The sequence below is a fragment of the Arachis stenosperma genome, chromosome 5 (assembly GCF_014773155.1).
Source record: "Arachis stenosperma cultivar V10309 chromosome 5, arast.V10309.gnm1.PFL2, whole genome shotgun sequence".
Classification (NCBI taxonomy): Eukaryota; Viridiplantae; Streptophyta; class Magnoliopsida; order Fabales; family Fabaceae; genus Arachis; species Arachis stenosperma.
Genome location: NC_080381.1, coordinates 141,613,577 through 141,632,528, shown reverse-complemented (window position 1 = coordinate 141,632,528; position 18,952 = coordinate 141,613,577). Strand labels below are relative to the sequence as shown.

The 18,952-nt window shown below is 30.4% G+C and overlaps 2 protein-coding genes and 1 long non-coding RNA gene across 4 annotated transcripts; all 3 read left to right on the top strand.

The window, feature by feature from the left end:
• Positions 1 to 3,235: 3,235 nt before the first annotated feature.
• Positions 3,236 to 6,042, top strand: LOC130980014 (immune-associated nucleotide-binding protein 9). 2 transcript variants are annotated; one of them, XM_057903604.1, is made up of 6 exons: positions 3,236 to 3,364; positions 3,652 to 3,884; positions 4,069 to 4,346; positions 4,787 to 4,951; positions 5,057 to 5,191; positions 5,606 to 6,042. In XM_057903604.1, the coding sequence occupies exons 2-6, from the start codon at positions 3,653 to 3,655 to the stop codon at positions 5,804 to 5,806; spliced, it is 1,011 nt and encodes a 336-aa protein (XP_057759587.1). In that variant the 5' UTR covers positions 3,236 to 3,364; position 3,652; the 3' UTR covers positions 5,807 to 6,042. The 2 variants fall into 2 exon arrangements, with proteins under 2 accessions (XP_057759587.1, XP_057759585.1); XM_057903602.1 differs by having other exon boundaries at positions 3,242 to 3,379.
• An 801-nt stretch (positions 6,043 to 6,843) lies between these two features.
• Positions 6,844 to 8,604, top strand: LOC130980015 (uncharacterized). Its single transcript, XR_009086851.1, has 3 exons — positions 6,844 to 7,143; positions 7,256 to 7,362; positions 7,684 to 8,604. It is a non-coding gene; the product is annotated as an uncharacterized LOC130980015 (long non-coding RNA).
• Positions 8,605 to 12,642: 4,038 nt separating this feature from the next.
• On the top strand, positions 12,643 to 17,992 carry LOC130981834 (cellulose synthase-like protein G2). The gene is made up of 7 exons (XM_057905565.1): positions 12,643 to 13,273; positions 13,633 to 13,725; positions 14,704 to 14,805; positions 15,427 to 15,639; positions 16,308 to 16,410; positions 16,496 to 17,022; positions 17,244 to 17,992. The coding sequence occupies exons 1-7, from the start codon at positions 12,686 to 12,688 to the stop codon at positions 17,712 to 17,714; spliced, it is 2,097 nt and encodes a 698-aa protein (XP_057761548.1). The 5' UTR covers positions 12,643 to 12,685; the 3' UTR covers positions 17,715 to 17,992.
• The last annotated feature ends 960 nt before the right edge of the window (positions 17,993 to 18,952 follow it).

Below are 18,952 nucleotides of genomic sequence, written 5' to 3'. Positions count from 1 at the left end.
GATAATTTCTTTTGTTTTGCAAAATAACACGAGTCACAAAAAAGTTTTGAAGCAATATATTCTATAAAAGGATAATACTTTTTCAGTAAAATCAATTTATGCATGGATATGTGTCCTAATCTAAGATGCCAAATGTTGTTGTGCTCAGTGTGTGAAGGTGTTGTGGGATGAGTAGTAGTCATAGTTGCCGCTAATGAAGCTTGTTTTGGTAGAGGAGAGAAAAAGTGAGAGAATTACGGTTCTCTACTCATTGTATATAACCATTCTATACACTCAGCAATGCCAATCATCTTTGAGGTGGATCGATCTTGTATCTCACAACATTTATGATTGATTAACAGTTGACAATGTAAGTTTGAAGTTAATTTTGACACAGAGATCATTTTAAAATCAAAAGAAGGAATGTATAAAATATTTTTGAGAAAAAATTTTTAGAGAATGTGATTATGCCAATGACGGTGCTAACAGTTTTGGTCTCATTTGACAATATCATATTGATTGGAGCAATATTTTGAAAGCTTGCAAAAACTTTTAAGTCAAAAGTCACATGATCTGTTGCACCAGAGTCAATGACCCATAGTTCAGATTTTGGAGTGATAATACTCATAATTCTCACATTAAAATGTAATGCAATGGTTTTACCTGGAGTGGAGGTCTGAATGAAATTAGTCAAAATTTGATTTGCATTATGAGGTTGTTGCTGTACACTTTTATCTTTGATCAACTCTAACAAGGCAAATCTTTGCTGAACCCAGATCTTGATATTCTAATATTTTCTTGAAGACAATTGAGTTGGGATTGTTTATCACTGAGTATATCATCACGCCTCTCAGTGATTGATGGTGGTGTTATGTTGCTATCGTTGATAGAAATGAGAGGAGTACCCTGCTTCTTATAGCACACATCTTCTGTGTGACCTTGCTTATTACAATGAGAGCATGTCAATGTATCTACGACCTCTACTAGCTAAATTTTCTCTAGGATGGAGAAAATAGAGGTCTGATTGATATTGACTTGTGGTGTTCTTCAAATTTTGAGATTAAAAGATTCGTGAATTGGGGGAGGAGATTGGCATTGCTCTGTTGTCAAAACCACCACTCGAAGTCTGTTTACCATGTCCGCCATTTTGAGAAATCAATGAAAAATCACAGTAATAAAGATTCAGATCTTCTTCCTTCCAACTCGTTGATCGAAACAGCTATGTTCACCAAGAAAGAATCTTGCGAAATAACCCTTCATCAAACTCTATTGAATGAGTATGAAGGAAGATGTAAGAAAAGGGGAAAGAAAATGTCGAAAGAAAAATTAGAGAAAGAAAGAAAATAGCAAAATTGGCAACAATTGGACCTCAATTCACAATTTTTCAATTTGATTAACAGTTTGGTTGCTTTCCACACCGCACTATGAAAAAAATCTCATGCCCTAACCTGTTCATGTTGATGGTTTGATGAACCAAAAAGGATGAAGAGAGAGATAAAAATAAGTTCTTTTTATTGTCGAAGAGAATGAAAAATTCCTTAAAAGACGTTGAGTTATTACACTTTATATACTATATACTTCTTACGTACTCTACTAAAAAAAATTACAACAAATAAGTCTACATCTACTATTGATAAAAAAATCTTCATTTTTATACTTTTATAAATTAAGATAAAAAAAACTTTTTTTTTAATTAAATAGTAACTATAAGATTTTTATCACTCATTTAATTATATGTTTTTTCTAAGTATAATTTTATATAATTGTTGAACATATTTACCATCACTTGCATTGTTCAATAGATCAATATTAATTAGAATGTTTATTTTAACATATAAATGAATGATTTAAGTGGTTTAATGTTTGAAAAATAATTAGATAGTATATAAATAAAACCTAAAATGCTAAATTTTTAAATATTATATTATTTGTAATAATAAAATTCAAATCATATTAATATATTATACATATTGAAACTTCAATAGTTAATTTAGAATTCAAATATTCATATATATATATATATATATATATATATATTCTAAATAGTTATAATCTTATCGATAATCTATAATAACTATTAAGAGAAAAGGGTCAAATTCATCTTTAAAATATTATTTTTACTCAAATTCGTCCTCAATAATTTTAAATTAATTATATTAGTCCTTACATTACTTTCCATTAAAATTTGTTAATATGGCACGTAACGTGATATTATATTGACCACAATATATATCTGACCGCTTTAATAAATTGCTAACATGATAAATTTATAAAATTATATCAAATCAATCTCAAATTGAGAGAACTTGGGGTATTGAAATTCCTCAATTTAAAGTTAATTTGATCCAATTTCATAAAGTTATCATGTTTACAATATATGGGTTGTGATGTTATCAAATTCTGATATTATCAACAATGAAAGTGACGGAAGGACTAATATGACAAATTTAAAATTTTTAAAGGACGAACTTAATTAAAAGAGTAGAAATGACAACAAACTTTTATATTAATGTATACAAATGACTCATTAAAAAATTAGAGATACATTTATCCACTATATAAAAATTAGATTTTTTTAAAAAATTATTATTTTTCCAAACATGATTTTTAGACTTTAATTCCCTAAATATGATTTTTTTTTGTTGCATTTAAGCAAGTTGGCCGGACCTAATGAACTCTATAAAAATTGGCAAGTTCACCCTAATTTCACTCAAGTTTTTTAAAACATGCACTCTCAATCTATATCATCGTCTAGAAAATAGTATATTGATCTACAAAGAGAAATAGTTATTTTTTAATTTATAAGTTAAATATGGCTTATTCTGGTGTAGCTATGTATTTTTAAAGACGATAACAATGGTTGTCATTATTAAATATAGCTTATTTTTTTAATTTATAATTAAAAAAATATTTGAAGAAGTTATGCTTGTTGTCTGTGTATTTTTGTGTACTCTTATATACTATTTGTAGATCTATATACTATTTTCTAAACAATGATATGAATTACAACTGCATGTTTTAAAAAACTTGAGTGGAGTTCGTCGGGTAAGGCCGGAGCCCGGAGGTAAGGCGAACTTGTTAATTTTTATAGAATTTGTCAGGTCCAACAAACTTGTTCAAATATAAAAGAAAAAATCGTATTTAAAAAATTAAAATTCAAAAATTATATTTAAAAAAAAATAAAATTTTTTATTTTATTATTAAAAAAATCCTATAAAATTCGTGTGTGCTTTAACTATTTTTCTTCTCTGGTCCTCACCCTAATGAAACCAGATTATACCCTCTAGTTTTGCGTTTTGAGTTTCGCGTTTTCTCTCTTCTCTGCCACATCCCACTAGTATAGTAAATTCTTGCTTGGCTGTTGGACTGAAAGTCTGAGACACAGGCACGGTTTGATAAAGTTCTATCGTCTACCCTTTCTTTTATATTATAAATATAAGAAGACCCTTTTGGGTTTCTCTATTTCCCCTTTGAAATCGAATTGTTGAAACCTTGTTTTTGTCCTCCTTGATCGTGCATACTAAATTCGAAGGCTATAACTTATAATCCATATATGTATTTTTAGTAGCTCCGGTTTTGATTTTCTGTGCCTTTTTTTTTATCATATTAATTATATAGTTTGCCTAAGATACTAAGATGATTGCATTACGGTGTGACTGATCCATGTTATAGGATGGGTGGAAGCTCCATTGATGATGACTGGGAATTTAGTTCCTCCTCTAATGAGATTCGAACAATGATCCTAGTTGGACGTACTGGCAATGGCAAGAGCGCCACAGGTAATAGCATTCTTGGGAGGAAGGTTTTCAAGTCAAGGGCAAGCTCATCTGGTGTGACCAGCACTTGTGAATTGCAGAAAACTGTCTTAAAGGATGGCCAAATTGTTAATGTTATTGACACCCCTGGTAAACAAATGGATAACATGCCATTTCATAACTTCTTTGTTTGCGTTGCGTGGAGGAATGTCATAGTCATAGAAAATGTATTTGTTTTATTTTATTTTCAGTGTTTCTGGTTTTGTTTTTCATAAAATCTGTAAAAAGAAAGCATGCTTGTCATCTCCCAACCTAACTTTGTAATCTTTTGTAGGACTATTTGATTTTTCGGTTGAATCTGAGTTTGTTGGGAAGGAAATAGCCAAATGTATTGACATGGCCAAGGATGGGATTCATGCTGTCCTTGTAGTGTTATCGGTTAGAACACGTTTTTCTCAAGAAGAACAAGCAGCGTTACATAGCTTGAAGACTTTGTTTGGAAACAAAATTGTGAACTACATGATTGTGGTCTTCACCGGTGGTGATGAACTTGAAGATAATGATGAGACCCTTGATGATTATTTGGGTCGCGAGTGTCCGGAGCCCCTAAAGGTTTGTTAATATTAATATTATCAATTTATTCTATTTTGATTTCTAGTTCTGTCGAGAGCCATGCTTAATTTTATATAAGCTCCTACACCTTTTCCCTAATTTTCTTGATTTAGTGTTCCTTTTTGTGCATCACATAGGTAACTTTAATTGGGTTGTTAATCATTTTGTTGTAACTGGGAATTTAGTGACCTTCGATGCTTTTTCAGAGACGTGGTGATTTTAAATCAGTTTTTGAAATCGTTGTGTTGGTTCATGGTTTATGCATTAAAAGTTAAGTAATTATGCTAGATATCCTCCTGAACTCCCTTGCCTATCATTGTGGTGCCTTCAATAGCAGTAGAGATAGCATTGTTGTATTTCTTCATTTCTTGAGCATCTTGGAATATATGACTGTAGGAAAAATTTAAGTATCACGTTGAGTTTCAATTCAAATTTTGTAGGAAGTTCTTGCTCTCTGTGAGAATCGCTATGTGCTTTTTGACAATAAGACTAAAGATGAAAGAAAGCAATTTGCACAAGTTCAACATCTTCTTTCTCTTGTGAACAAGGCTATATCACAGAATTGTGGACGACCTTACATAGATGAGTTATTTGTAGAACTGAAGGTGAAAGCTTTGCAAATCAGGGCAATTATGTTTTTCTTTTGTTTTTAATTTTAAATTTAATCGAATCATGTATATGATGACAATGACTTCATTACTTGATTAAAGGAGGGAGAAAGTAAGATGCGTAAAAAACAAAAGGAAGTTGATTCCTCGGAAGGATATTCAGAATTGCAGAGGCTGCAGTTTAAGGAACAAATGCAGCAAACATATGATGAGCAGCTAAAACGAATTACTGAGACGGTACATTTATGTTAATATGTTCGGATTTATGACTTCTGATATTTGTCAGTCGCTTGATTTTTATCTAATTTTCCTGAATTTCAAGCTTGATGATACTTTCTTTGAAGTGATGGAAATAAGAAAATCGGATTTTTATGATACTTTAACATAATTACATTGAAAATGATTTAATGTCTCTTCCATATCCTTTTGATTATTTTGTCTCTATGCATCATTAATCATTGCTTCTTTTTGTGTTACTTCCTTTCCTTTGGTTCCAGAGAAGTATATGTATATGTATCTGAATGCAAACTATGTCTAGCTACATTAGTTTTTCAATAAATCACTGTGTCAAAATGGACAATTATTTGGAATGGGGAAGTCATCTAGGTACATTGTTTAATGCTTTATCATTAAATGATAATGCTTTTGTAGGTGGAAATAAAGCTGAAGAAAGCTACTGCTAGGCTCGAGCAACAACTGGCAGAGGAGCAAGCTGCAAGACTTAAAATGGAGGAAAAAGCTACGTTAGCTCAAAAGAGATCGGATGAGGAAATTCGAAATCTCCGAGAACATCTTGAGAAGGCACATGAAGAACTACGTAAGCGTGAAGAGAATCGTTGTGCTATTCTTTGATATTTGATGGCGGATCATGCCCTTATTTATCCCAAACTCTCAAGTTAATGAAGCCATATATTTATTTTCAGTGTTTTGACTTGAGAGTTAAAGCTTAGACTCACCTGTTTGTATATTGCCAATACTTATGGTTCATGGGTTTTTAGATTCGACAATTTGATCCGATCACTAAAGTCAATTCTCCAAAACTATGTATTGGGATGGATCTCTTTTTTCTATACATGTTGCATTATTAAGTGATTGAATTAAATACTTAGTTTTTAAATTGTCTCAAATGAGTGGTGCTTTGTTGGTGGTGATGAGGTTTATGGTGCGCCATAGAAGACTTGGTATACAAGCCGTACCTCGTAATAGGTATAATCTCATTGAAAGTATAAACTCACAATTAATTTGGCCCAAAGTCACTCACTCAATATATTTTCTCTTTCCGTATGAGACACAAATTAGGTTTAATTATTCTGTAAGTTTCTATAATTTCACTAAATTTTTAATTAAGTCTTTATACTTTTTTTTCTCAATTGAGTCTTTAGATATTAATTTTTTTTTAATTTAATTCTTACTGTAAAATAACATAATATTCTATTCAAAAATCGAATATTATCCTAATTAAGTTATGATGGCTAATTAAACCCACTTTTATTTTTTCAAAATACCAAAATCACCCTTCCCATTTTATCCAAAAACAAAGAACCTAGTCAGCGCTTGTTCTCTGAAGTCACTGCGTTTCTCCTCCGATCCATTCGTTGGTGTCGTCCTCCATCTGCGGCGGCGGCGACGTCGTCATCGTCATTAGCGGCGGCGACGTCGTCGTCGTCATTAGCGGCGTGAGCGTCCATTGTCGTCATCGTCCGTCGTCCTTGGTCTGCGCTGCACTGCTCTGCGCTGGTCGTGCGTCTACTCTACTCTGCTTCCCACTGGTGGTGTGTCGCTTCCGTCGTGTTCCCTCGCCGTGGATCGCTACGCCGCTACTCGCGTCGCCACACCTCGCCGCACCTCGCCTTGTTGCCTGAAGTCGATCTGCCAAAACAGGTAACAGATTAATTTTTTCTTTTGTTTTTTCAAAGTTAATGAAACAGGTTTAAGCAAATGATAAGTTTTCTGATTTTTGAATTTGATACAATAGTTTGGGTTTACAATATATATATATATATATATATATATATATATATATATATACAAGGGTTTTGTGAATTGATGAATTGACATATGAATTGGTTTTGCTGATTATGAATTTACTTTATTGTTGATGGTTGTTGCTGTGATGAATACCATGCTTCTTCTAACCACCGGTTCTGTTCTTGTCGAGGCTTCGCCTCATGATTTCTTTTGGGGTGGAGGTCGAGATGGAAAAGGCTTAAACTATCTTGGTCGCTTATTGATGAAGCTAAGATCAGAGTTTCTTGGCGAGTCGTCATCATCGTGCGAACAATTGATTCTTTTGGGGTGGAGGTCGAGATGGAAAAGGCTTAAACTATCTTGGTCGCTTATTGATGAAGCTAAGATCAGAGTTTCTTGGCGAGTCGTCATCATCGTGCGAACAATTGAAGTTTTTAACAGTGCGTTCTATGTCTTCCTATTTCTGAAACAATTTATCTCTGTTCTTCATCTTTTGTTTTTTGGTATACAAATGACATCTTCTAAACTCGAACTAGCTTTACATGTATTTTGTTTGCAGTGATGCTAAAATTAGCTATATCTCTATTGTAACTTAAGCTCAACTGCTTTGCCCATATTGTAGTGTACGTCATGGATGTTTAGGATAATGAGTTGTATAATGAGTTGTGGTTTTGACATGTTCATCTTTTAATTCATTTATCAATATGATGTGTCAAATTTGTGTGAACCTTTTTATTTTTCCCTCTTCTTTCTTTTGGCAGCTTGTCTAATCAATGAGCATGATCAAATTGATCCATTTTGAGGGTTTGGGTGAGTGCTGATTGGACATTACTGCAACTTTAGTTAGAATCTATGTAGTTATTTTGTTGACATCCTAGTTGATAATGAACTTGTCCAAGAAAGTATCCCAAACGACGATGTCAGCTCCTTGATGATATAACCCCTGATTTCAAGGTCGTGGGAGAAGAGTCCCAAGGTCTTAATGACCTTTCTTTAGCAGGCTTATCCATACATGATGAGATTGAAGGCTTGATGTTTCATTCTTCTAAAGAAAGTAGATATATATTCAATGAGCAGGAAGAATTATCTCAGCAGCACATTAATGGCAATAACTTTACTGATAGACCAAGGTTTTTCAATTCTAGCTTTCGGGAGGATCCATCTTCAGGAAGCACTTTGAACACCTCAGCGAATTCTTGGGATAGGCCAATTAGGAGTGCCAACAAGCTTGTTAGCAGTGGTCAAGAGGGGTTTACTTATGATGATAACTCAGGACATGGATTCTTAAATGACATCTTTGCTGAGAATGCAATCGTGGATGATACTAATTTGAACCCTTTGGAGTTCTGAACTTGTTGGGACACCTGATGGACTCAAGTCTGCTCTTTCAGAATCGGTTGTTATTAATGTTATTGTTGATCTTTATGCCGGTTCAGAGAATGGGGGTTGTTATTAATGTTATTGTTGATCTTTATGCCGGTTCAGAGAATGGGAGGCTGCAACACAAGAATTGATTTCCAGATTTTATGTATTATACTAAAATTATGCTTTCTATGGTTTTCATTTTTAGATTTCAAATTACATAGCCTTGTGGTTTTCTATAGTATACCATGATATGATAAAGACACAAACTATATTTCATGAATCTACATAAATGTAAAATGTTACATGATCATAATAAATACTTGAATGATGGAAATTGAATTTTATATATACTTTTTACTACTATTTCTGTTTTATTTTATTCATTACTTTTTTTGTATGTTTTTAAGATAAGGTATTTTGGGACTGAATCTATCTAAGAAGAAATGAACCTTTCTTAAATTAGTCTGTTTTATTTTGATGCTTTTGGATTACTGTTTAGAACATGTTTGTTATTGTGAAGGAAACAGACATTCTTTTGGAACTAGTTTTCTTGTTGCCTTTATATTTTTGTGTGTTGAAAAATGTAGACCTTTGATGATTTTTATGGCTACTAAGCTTAGCCACTTTATTTCGATACTCTACCAAAATATTATGTTAAGTTTGTATCTGGATATATATTATTAAAAGCTGCGGTGGTTTGGATATATACTAACTATTTTTATGATGTTCATCTCCATTTGTTAGTTGTTACACTAAAATTTGCACAAAAAGAGGACTTAATACCATGAAATCATATATTTCATAGCCTTTGAACTAATATCAACCATTGCAATACAGTAATTTCTCAAACAAAATACAATGCCAAAGATGCCTAAACAACCACAAACATACAAAACACAACAGCTAATTCTAAGACATCCATGTCTCTTCACAATTGGATTCTCTTCAACCTTCTCCAACAACTGTTTCTCCCGTTGCTTCACTTTCTCTTCTAATCCATGATTGAAGTCTAGAGCAATTTCTTCTCCCCCTTTCACTACACTGTCCATCTTATAACCAAATATCTCATAAAATCAGTCGAAAAAACTGCAATGATCTTGTTTTTCCTGCATTTACAATAACAAAAATCATTACCATTTTTAACGATGTCATTGCTTCAACAATCCAAAATACTAATAATACCTTAAACTGAATATCTAAAGAACAGTCTATTCGAGTTTTTCGGTGTGTGAAACCTGCAGATTATAGCATACGTCCTGCACTTGCACTTAGGGTATTCTCCTTTTTTTTACTCGACCCTTCGCGAAGCAAGTCATGCGACCAACACTCATCTCTTCACTAGAAGTTGCCCACCTCATCGCCGGGTTGGAGTCGACATGCTACCTCCGCTTTCCATTACCTACAACGAAGATGCGCGACGAAGGTGCAACTCACCCTTGCACAAAGAACAAGAGGTTGAAGACGATATCCTAATTTCAACAATATTCCCTTTTAAAACGGACTTAACTTATAATAAAGAGGGTTGGGGCCAAATTCCTAATTAATTTTCCTGAGGAAAAAATTGTCTGATATCACAAATTTTAAAGATTTATTTGAGATATTACTCCAAAAAAATAGGATATTCTTCTTGGGATCAGTTTTGAAATATATAAATAATTAGTGGACTTTTGAAAGACAACAATAGGTATAATTTATTTCCAAATATATAAGTAAGAAGAAGAGAGGAGGAGAAGTCATTTTATTATGTTGATTGTAAAGGGAAAAAAAAAGTTTTTGTATATAAAATAAAATAAAAAAGCAAAATTATAGAGATCGCCCAAATAGTACTTGGTTATATGCGTGTCCTCTCTTACTAAGAAGTTACTATATGTAATTTGTGAATCTGAGGGACACATGTATAATAAAAGAGGATACGTATGTAGCCAAATTTAAAATTTTTGTTCGAAAAATCTCTGTAGTTTTGTTTTGTTTTGTTTTTTTTAGTTTTATCTATGAAATTAAAAAAAAACACTGTTCAATATTTAAAAATTTTGAAAAAGTTAATGTAACTTTAAATTTGATAATTATTATTTTAAATAGCCAAATAATACGTGTATATTAAAATTTAACTACTAATATAAAATACAAAATTCATGTGTAAATTGATGAATACATATCATTTTATAGTTTAAATTAGTATACTTATAGTTCTAAATGTCTAAATATAGTTAAATAAAACTTATTCATTCTTCTTATAAATATCTCCCCTATATAAATTTTATGAATCCATTACTGTTTTTTTATTCTTCTTCGTTTAAATATTTACATAAACTTTATTCAGTTCGACCCAATGCTTTATTTCTGTCCTAGTTGATCCCGATTCGACATTAGAAGTATATTGATTTTTCACCAATAATTGAATATCTTTGTTTGTATATACTGCATTTTTGATTCCATTCATATTTGATTCCATTCACAAATAGATTTTCTTCCCTATGAGTTCTAGTCTCAATAAGAATACTAGTTTTTACTGTTCATATGTTATGATTTGAATATATCACACCAATTTGTTATGTATGGATGATGAGATTTCATTGATACAGAGTCAATCGTTCTTTTTTCTCTGACAGATGGTCAAAACTGCATCTGGATTCGAATCCTACTGAGAGGTCTAGAGACGGAACTTGAACAAAAATTTTGAGAGGAAATTTTTTTTTACAAAAAAATTACATAACATTTATATTAAATAAAATTTAAAAATATAAATATTTTAAAATTTGTTACAAATATAAAAATAAATGAATAATTTTATCAATAAAAAATTATAAATATAACTATTGTTGGAAGTTATATTTTATTATTTTTGAATATTAGTTTTTTTAATTACATTTTTTATTTTTCATTATTACAGTTATAGGAAAATTAAAATATATAACTGAAAAATATTTAAAAAAATTATTGTTAGAATAATAAATATTAAACATTACAATAATATTGAATGTTTAAATATCATTATCTAAAAAAATTTAATCAAAACTTATAAAAAATAAAATAAAATAATATTAAATTAAATATATAAGAAAAAAAATAAAAATTACCACGAGTAATAAGTCTCAAAATTTTAGTGTTATAGTTGCACAGAAAATAATTATTGAACTAAAAAAGAGATTGATTTCACTCATCGAAGCAATAGACAAGGAAATTAAAAAAAGATTTTTATGTTTCTATTTATTTAATTCATACTGGAGAAGAATTTAATGTTCAAATTATTTTTTAAAATGTCTTTTATTATATATCTTTCATCTTCTATAATATTAAAAAAATATAAGAGTAGTTTAATGTCTTTTATTATGTATAATTTATAAAATAAAATATTTTTACTTATTAAGTTGATTACTTTTAAATTTATTATTACCATATTTTTATAAAAAAATTTGAATTATTAACATATGTCTAAATATCATTTCATTGTTTTGAGAGTGCTTTTTCAAAAATAAAATAGAACGCAATGTGAATAAATTCGAACCTAGGTGTTCATATACATAGTTGAGTTAAAAAACAAAATTAATTAATTAATTGGACAAAAAATATGTATACATCACTACTAATTGTTTTATAAAATATTTGGGTGGCCAATCAAACTCCGCCCTGACTTTGTCTCTAACCTCTCGTATACATCATTTACTTTAAAATAATATATCACTTTATGTGTAAATATAAAATTTAACCGATCACAATAATTATATTTTAAAATATTTTCTTTTTTAATTAATTCGTTACAATAAAGCTGGTTAATTTATAAAATTACTCGTAGTCAATCAATAAAATTAAAATATTTTTATTATTTAATATCAAATATTAGTTTTTTTATATTGAAAAAAAATTCTGAAAACGAATCTAACTAAATATATTTTCTTTTTATCTTTGAAAAATAAATTCTATTTTGACAATTCAATTACATTTCCTAAAGTTTAAAAATCCCATAACAAATTATCAAAAGATAGTATTAGTTTGCCAAAAACATTACAAATACCAGAGTTATATCTTAAAAAAAATAAAAAATGTTTTCATTCTTGAAACCTTACATGGAAATAATTATTAAAATATTTCAAATAAAAAATTTAAACTAAATATATGAATTATTATATTTGACATTTTATGAAAAATAATAATTTTTTACTATTTTATCGTTGGTTCAACTCTATAAAAGATTCAATTAAAAAAAAGACTACTCACGCATAATGCTTTCCACGAGTTATTTTTAAATAACATAACGTGCTCCTCGCGGTATGCGGAAGGAGTACTGTTTTCTAATGTAAGTTTGCTCTTTTGATCATCCGTCTTATTTGCTTATTTATATCTGAATAAGACTGTAATAGATTATCAGACTCAAAGTAAACACTAACAAAAGAGGCATACATGGCTACCTTCACGTTGCATACTGAAACTGTTCAATCATGTTTACCTCTGAGTAGACTTCACATTCTGTTTCACTTGGTGGCTGTACTACTCATCTTCTACTATCGATTTACCCGCATTTTCGAAAACAATAGTGCTACTCTACCATGGATTCTCATCACCGTAGCTGAACTAATTCTTGGTGCGTTGTGGTTCTTTAACCAGGCGTTCCGGTGGCACCCTGTGTCAAGGTCAGTGATGATAGAGAAATTGCCTAAGGATGAAAATTTGCCTGGTCTTGACATCTTTGTGTGTACGCTCGATCCTGAGAAGGAGCCAACTGTAGAGGTGATGGACACTGTGATCTCAGCTATTGCCATGGATTATCCCAGCAATAAACTTGCAGTGTATCTGTCCGATGACGGTGGATGTCCAGTGACTCTGTATGGCATTAAGGAGGCTTGGGAATTTGCCCGGTCTTATTGGCTTCCGTTCTGCAAAAAATATGGGATTAAGTCAAGGTGCCCCAGAGTTTTCTTTTCTCCTATGGGGGAGGATGACCAGCTCCTTCGTTCTCACGAGTTCACGGCAGAGTACGATGACATTAAGGTAACTTATACAAAAGCTAGACCCAAGGGCAACAACTTCTATATCAGTATTCAATAGTACTCATCAGTCAATGTATTAACATAATAATGCTCAATTTTTATTTTATTTTAATTTTCACCACGTAATTATTTATAATTTATATTATTGATACAATAAAAATATTAAAAGTGTCAATGAAAATTCTATAACTTATCATTTTTAAGTTGAGAAAGAGTTTTATTATCCTATCTTTTTAGGATATTATATTTTTCTTTATTTGATATCTGAATTTTTTTGAATTATTTTACAGGACAAATATAAAGAATGCAAAACTAATATATTTTTTATTTGGTATCTAATATTTTTTGTTTATTTTGCAGGTTAAATATGAAAAAATGCAAAAAAGAATTGAAAAATTCAGTTCAGACTCTAAAAGTTGTCAAATTGTGACGAATAGATCATCTCATATCGAGGTACGAATTAAATAATCATATTTACAGGAATACTTTAAAATAAATAATAAAAAATAAAAAATATTCTAAATAGAAATTCTATTTTAATATAAAGTATTTTAAAATAAACCCATTTAAGTTAGTATAATACTAGTTCATTAATTCGTTCAAATAAACTACAGAAATTTAAATTTTATTTTATACATACAATAACACAACTATTTTTTGGCCATCGAATTAGGGAGGAAAAAAATAGAATGTAACAACTATGTTTGGTTACTGAAATAACCTTCTAAGCAAGAGATTAGGAGTTTAAAATTGAAATTTTTTACTTTTGAGTATAGAAAGTACTTAGTGTTCAACTATTTAACATAACTCTATCTATTTTGTTGGATTTTGCTTTTGAAATGGTAGGATCCACTAATTACAAAATTAATTATTATTATAATAAAATGTTAAAATAATAAGAATCTTCTTCTCTATACATGGTATAAGAATGAAATGAAATCATTTTTTTAAAGTTGTTTTTTATTGTTTTTTTCAACTTTTATTATTTTTAAACATTGAAGAATTGAAGTAATGAAGTTGCATATTGACTTTATTTCAACATAAAAAAATATGGTTAATTTTAGGGTGCGTATGAATTAGCACTTAAATTTTGCCTAACTTACTTTTTGTAATAAGTTTTGATTTTTTTAAAATTATTTATTTTTATATTTTTTAAATTAAATATTGAATTTTAACTATTTTAGTAAATAAACATGACTTTTTAACCACCATAGCATTCACAAAAAAAATATTTAGATAAATGAAGAAACTTTCAATTTATTTAACTTTATTCATTTTATTATATTCTATTAATCATTATTTTTTAAATAGTATCTAGTATACTATATTAACTAAAAAGTTAAGATAAATAGAAGTTTATTTAATAAATTCATATATTTAAAAATTACTACAAGATCAATCTTATTAATCATGATGACATTTCTTTTTCAGATTATAAATGAACAGCCCGAAACACCACTTGTTGTTTATGTGTCTCGTGAAAGGAGGCCGTCTCTTCCTCATAAATTCAAAGGAGGAGCTCTCAATACATTGGTATGCATGTACCAGTCTCAAAAGATTCAATCCATGCTTTTTATTTATCTTTTTCTCTTAAAGTATTATTTTAATTCAAAAAAAAATTATTTAGTTTTAATGTAATTTTATCTTAAGATCAGTTAAATAATTAACGAATATTTTATATGACAGTAATATAAAAATAGTAATATAAAAATAGTGTTAAGAATTCGAAAAATAAGTACAAATTTTAGAAGTATAAAATTAACCGTAAATGCATTAATACATTTATTTATTATTATCTTTAGAGTTTAAATGAAATATTTTTTATAGAACTAAAAAGAATCATAAATAAATGTATTGATACATCCATTGTTAATTTTGTAGTTCTGGAACTTGTACTTATTTTTTAGATTATCGACTCTAGATTATCGATTTTATTATTGTACTACTGTCACTTTAACATTTCGTTAATTATTTAACTTTCACCTCAAATTAAAACTACATTAAAACTAAATAATTTTTTTTATTTAAATAGAACATTTTAAACATTAAATATCAAAACATAATTACGCCTAAAACCCAAAACATAAGGAATCAATTTACTACTTTATCTTTCTCTTTTTTGAGATTCTAATGATTGCTTGTGTGGTGCTGCAGCTCAGAGTCTCAGGTCTAATTAGCAATGGCCCTTATGTTCTTGTAGTGGATTGTGATATGTATTGCAACGATCCATCCTCTGCCAAACAAGCTATGTGCTTCTTCCTTGATACCGAAACTTCTAAATATACTGCATTTGTCCAGTTCCCTCAAATGTTCCACAACCTTAGCAAGAAAGACATTTATGATAACCAATCCAGGACTGCCTTTAAGGTAAACCAAGCTAAGTCCATCTTTTATTATTTACTTAATTTTTGTTATACGAAAGACCGTAACATTAACAACTTAGCCTCCGAAAATAAATAATATCAAGTTAGATATGCGGACATTGTGGGGACATCTTCTTGGTTTGTCGTGCAGGTCAAACACATACCAGATATGACAATAATTAATACGTGTCTTGATAAAAATAAATAAATTTTTTTTCGGACACCTTTAGACATAACTAAGTACTATCATTTATTTAATTTTATTCTTAATATGTATTCTTATAATATATATTTTTAAAATATGTTTAAAAATAGTACATATTAATAATTATTAAAATAAAAAATATTTAAATATTTTATATAATTAAAAAAAGACATTAAAATAATTTAAAAATTAATTTATATTTTATTATATGTCGGGTCTTATCCTCTTGTTAGAATTCCAAATTCGCATGTCTGCCGTGTATCAATACACGATAATATCTCACAAAATATATTCCAAAATTTAAGAAGCAAGGAGGACATTTTGTTAATTGTTAGTTGTTTATATTGTCAAAGGATGTTTTTTTTTTTAATTTTTCCAACGCCATAATTTTTGGGACTAAATTGATGATTTTCTCTTTATTTTCTATCATCTCTCTGATTGTGATGAAATGTGGTGAATTCTTGAAGACAATGTGGCAAGGCATGGATGGACTCAGGGGTCCAGGTCTTTCTGGTAGCGGCAATTACTTGTACAGAAGTGCATTATTGTTTGGAAGTCCAAACCAAAAAGGTACATACAAATATTAATGTGGTGCAATCCAAAAATTCTTTACTATAAGACAGTGAAATGAGATTGTATTGATCAATAATGACAGATGAGTATCTGCTGGATGCCGAAAGCTACTTCGGAAAATCCAGCATGTACATAGAATCGCTCAAGGTCATTCGAGGGCAGCAAAATCCCAAAAAGAATGTTCCAAGAGATGCAATTTTACAAGAAGCTCAAGTGGTTGCCTCCTGTTCCTATGAGACAAACACAAAATGGGGTACAGAGGTGGGATTCTCGTACGGGATCTTGTTGGAGAGTACAATAACTGGGTATCTGCTGCACTGCAGAGGATGGAAATCGGCTTATCTGTACCCAAAAAGGCCGTGTTTCTTGGGATGTGCCCCAACTGACATAAAGGAAGGTATGCTTCAGTTGGTGAAGTGGCTCTCTGAACTTTGCTTGCTCGGAGTGTCCAAATACAGCCCTTTCACTTACGGCATTTCCAGAATGTCCATCATTCATACCTTCACTTATTGCTTCATGACCATGTCATCCATGTATGCTGTTGCATTCATCCTTTACGGCATTGTTCCTCAAGTATGCTTCTTCAAAGGAATTCCCCTATTTCCAAAGGTAAAGTGCCTACTCACTGCTAGTTTTTATTAATTTCTTTTCTCTTTTTTTTTTTTGGGTCTAGTTAAATTTAAAATTTGCCTACTTTTGGTTTTGCAGAAAGAAATCTTAAGTGGTGACATGATAAGTTAAATGGAACAATTTTTTTTCCTTGATGGCCATTAAATAATCTCAATGACTTGAAGTTACATGCATGTTTTGGTTTCTTTTCTGTGGTACAGGTTACAGATCCATGGTTCGTAGTGTTTGCAACGATTCATGTATCCACCCAAACTCAACATCTGATTGAGGTCCTTTCTGGAGATGGCTCTGTGGCAATGTGGTGGGATGAACAAAGAATTTGGATTCTAAAGTCTGTTACTGGCAGCTTATTTGCACTAATAGATGGAACCAAGAAATGGTTAGGATTAAACAAGGTGAAATTTAGCTTGTCAAACAAGGCCATTGACAAAGAGAAGCTTAAGAAATATGAGCAGGGCAAGTTTGATTTCCAAGGCGCAGCACTATTCATGTCTCCATTGGTTGTGCTTCTTATAGTGAACATTGTCTGTTTCTTTGGGGGATTATGGAGACTACTCAATGTCAAAGATTTTGAGGACATGTTCGGTCAACTTTTCCTACTTAGCTATATATTAGTTCTTAGTTATCCCATTATTGAGGGGATAATAACAATGAAAAGCAAGAGTGGGTAGTAAAATTTCTTTATAAGTAGGCTTATTCTATGATTATATAATAAGAATTGCATAATAAGTGTTTGTATCTTGAGAAAAAATAATTATATTCCACGTTGTTGGGGGTTAGATGAATGTCTTAGTTGAGTTAGTTCTTTTACATAGTCGTACACTAGTACACTACTAGTGCTTTGATGTTCTGTATTGTTGATGGAGGTTATCTGGTAGCCAAGAGTGGTGATCTAACAAGGTAATTTGTACATGCAAAAACGATACTCTGACGACGCTCAAATGCTCAATCAAGTCACTAAGAGTGTGAGATAATATGTGCATGGATGAAGAGGAAAACTAGGAAAGGGTGAGCCTCCAAGAGAGTAGGGTGTGCCTTAAAGTGGGAGCTTCCCAGATGAGGACAGAGATTAAATAACACAACTCATGAATAAATAAGAATAACAATAATAAAAATGTCAATGGTTAAGAATTAGCAAGATGCTGGGTTTTTATGATATAAGTATGCAGTAAATGTCAGTGTCAATAATAAAAAAGGAAAGGAAATGATTAAAAGATATCAAGTTTAGTACAACCATAAACATTTAAAACACCAACGCAATAAGCGATAACTACCAAAAGAGATATATTAATAAATTAATACGTACCGTTACGTTTAAAACGTGGACAAATAACAATAAGCCATGTGGAATTTATTTTCCACGTCAGCATTTAATTTTTTCTTTTTTTAAATATATAATATATCACCACTTTTACTAAAATACCCTTTTAATTAAATAAAAATAAAAAATATTTATTTATTTAATTTTATAAAAAGACTTAAACATCATTTCTTTATTTGATTAGACAAAATATTCTTTTAAATTAATCAAATTTTAAAATTCAATTAATTCTAATTTTATAGTTTCAAATGATTGAAACAACAAAATAAAAATACATTAAAAAAACAAAAAATTAAAATTGTTCTTCATCTTTATTAAATATATTAAAAAAATAAAAAACTAAAATTGTTCTTCATGTGCATTCAGAAATCTTATCGTTGAGACCTCTGTCTGAAAATTTCGTCTTCTTCGTCTTCTTCTCTCCTCTTCCTATCTGCTGAGATGCCCTAGCCAATTACTCAACCCAGCAACCTTAGCTCCACACAACGCTAAACGCGAACCCATCCCTCCCATCACCCTCGAGCTCCTCCTTCCTCTCTCCGTCATCGATCTCACTACCTCACCTCCGTCCATCTCCCGACGCCGTCG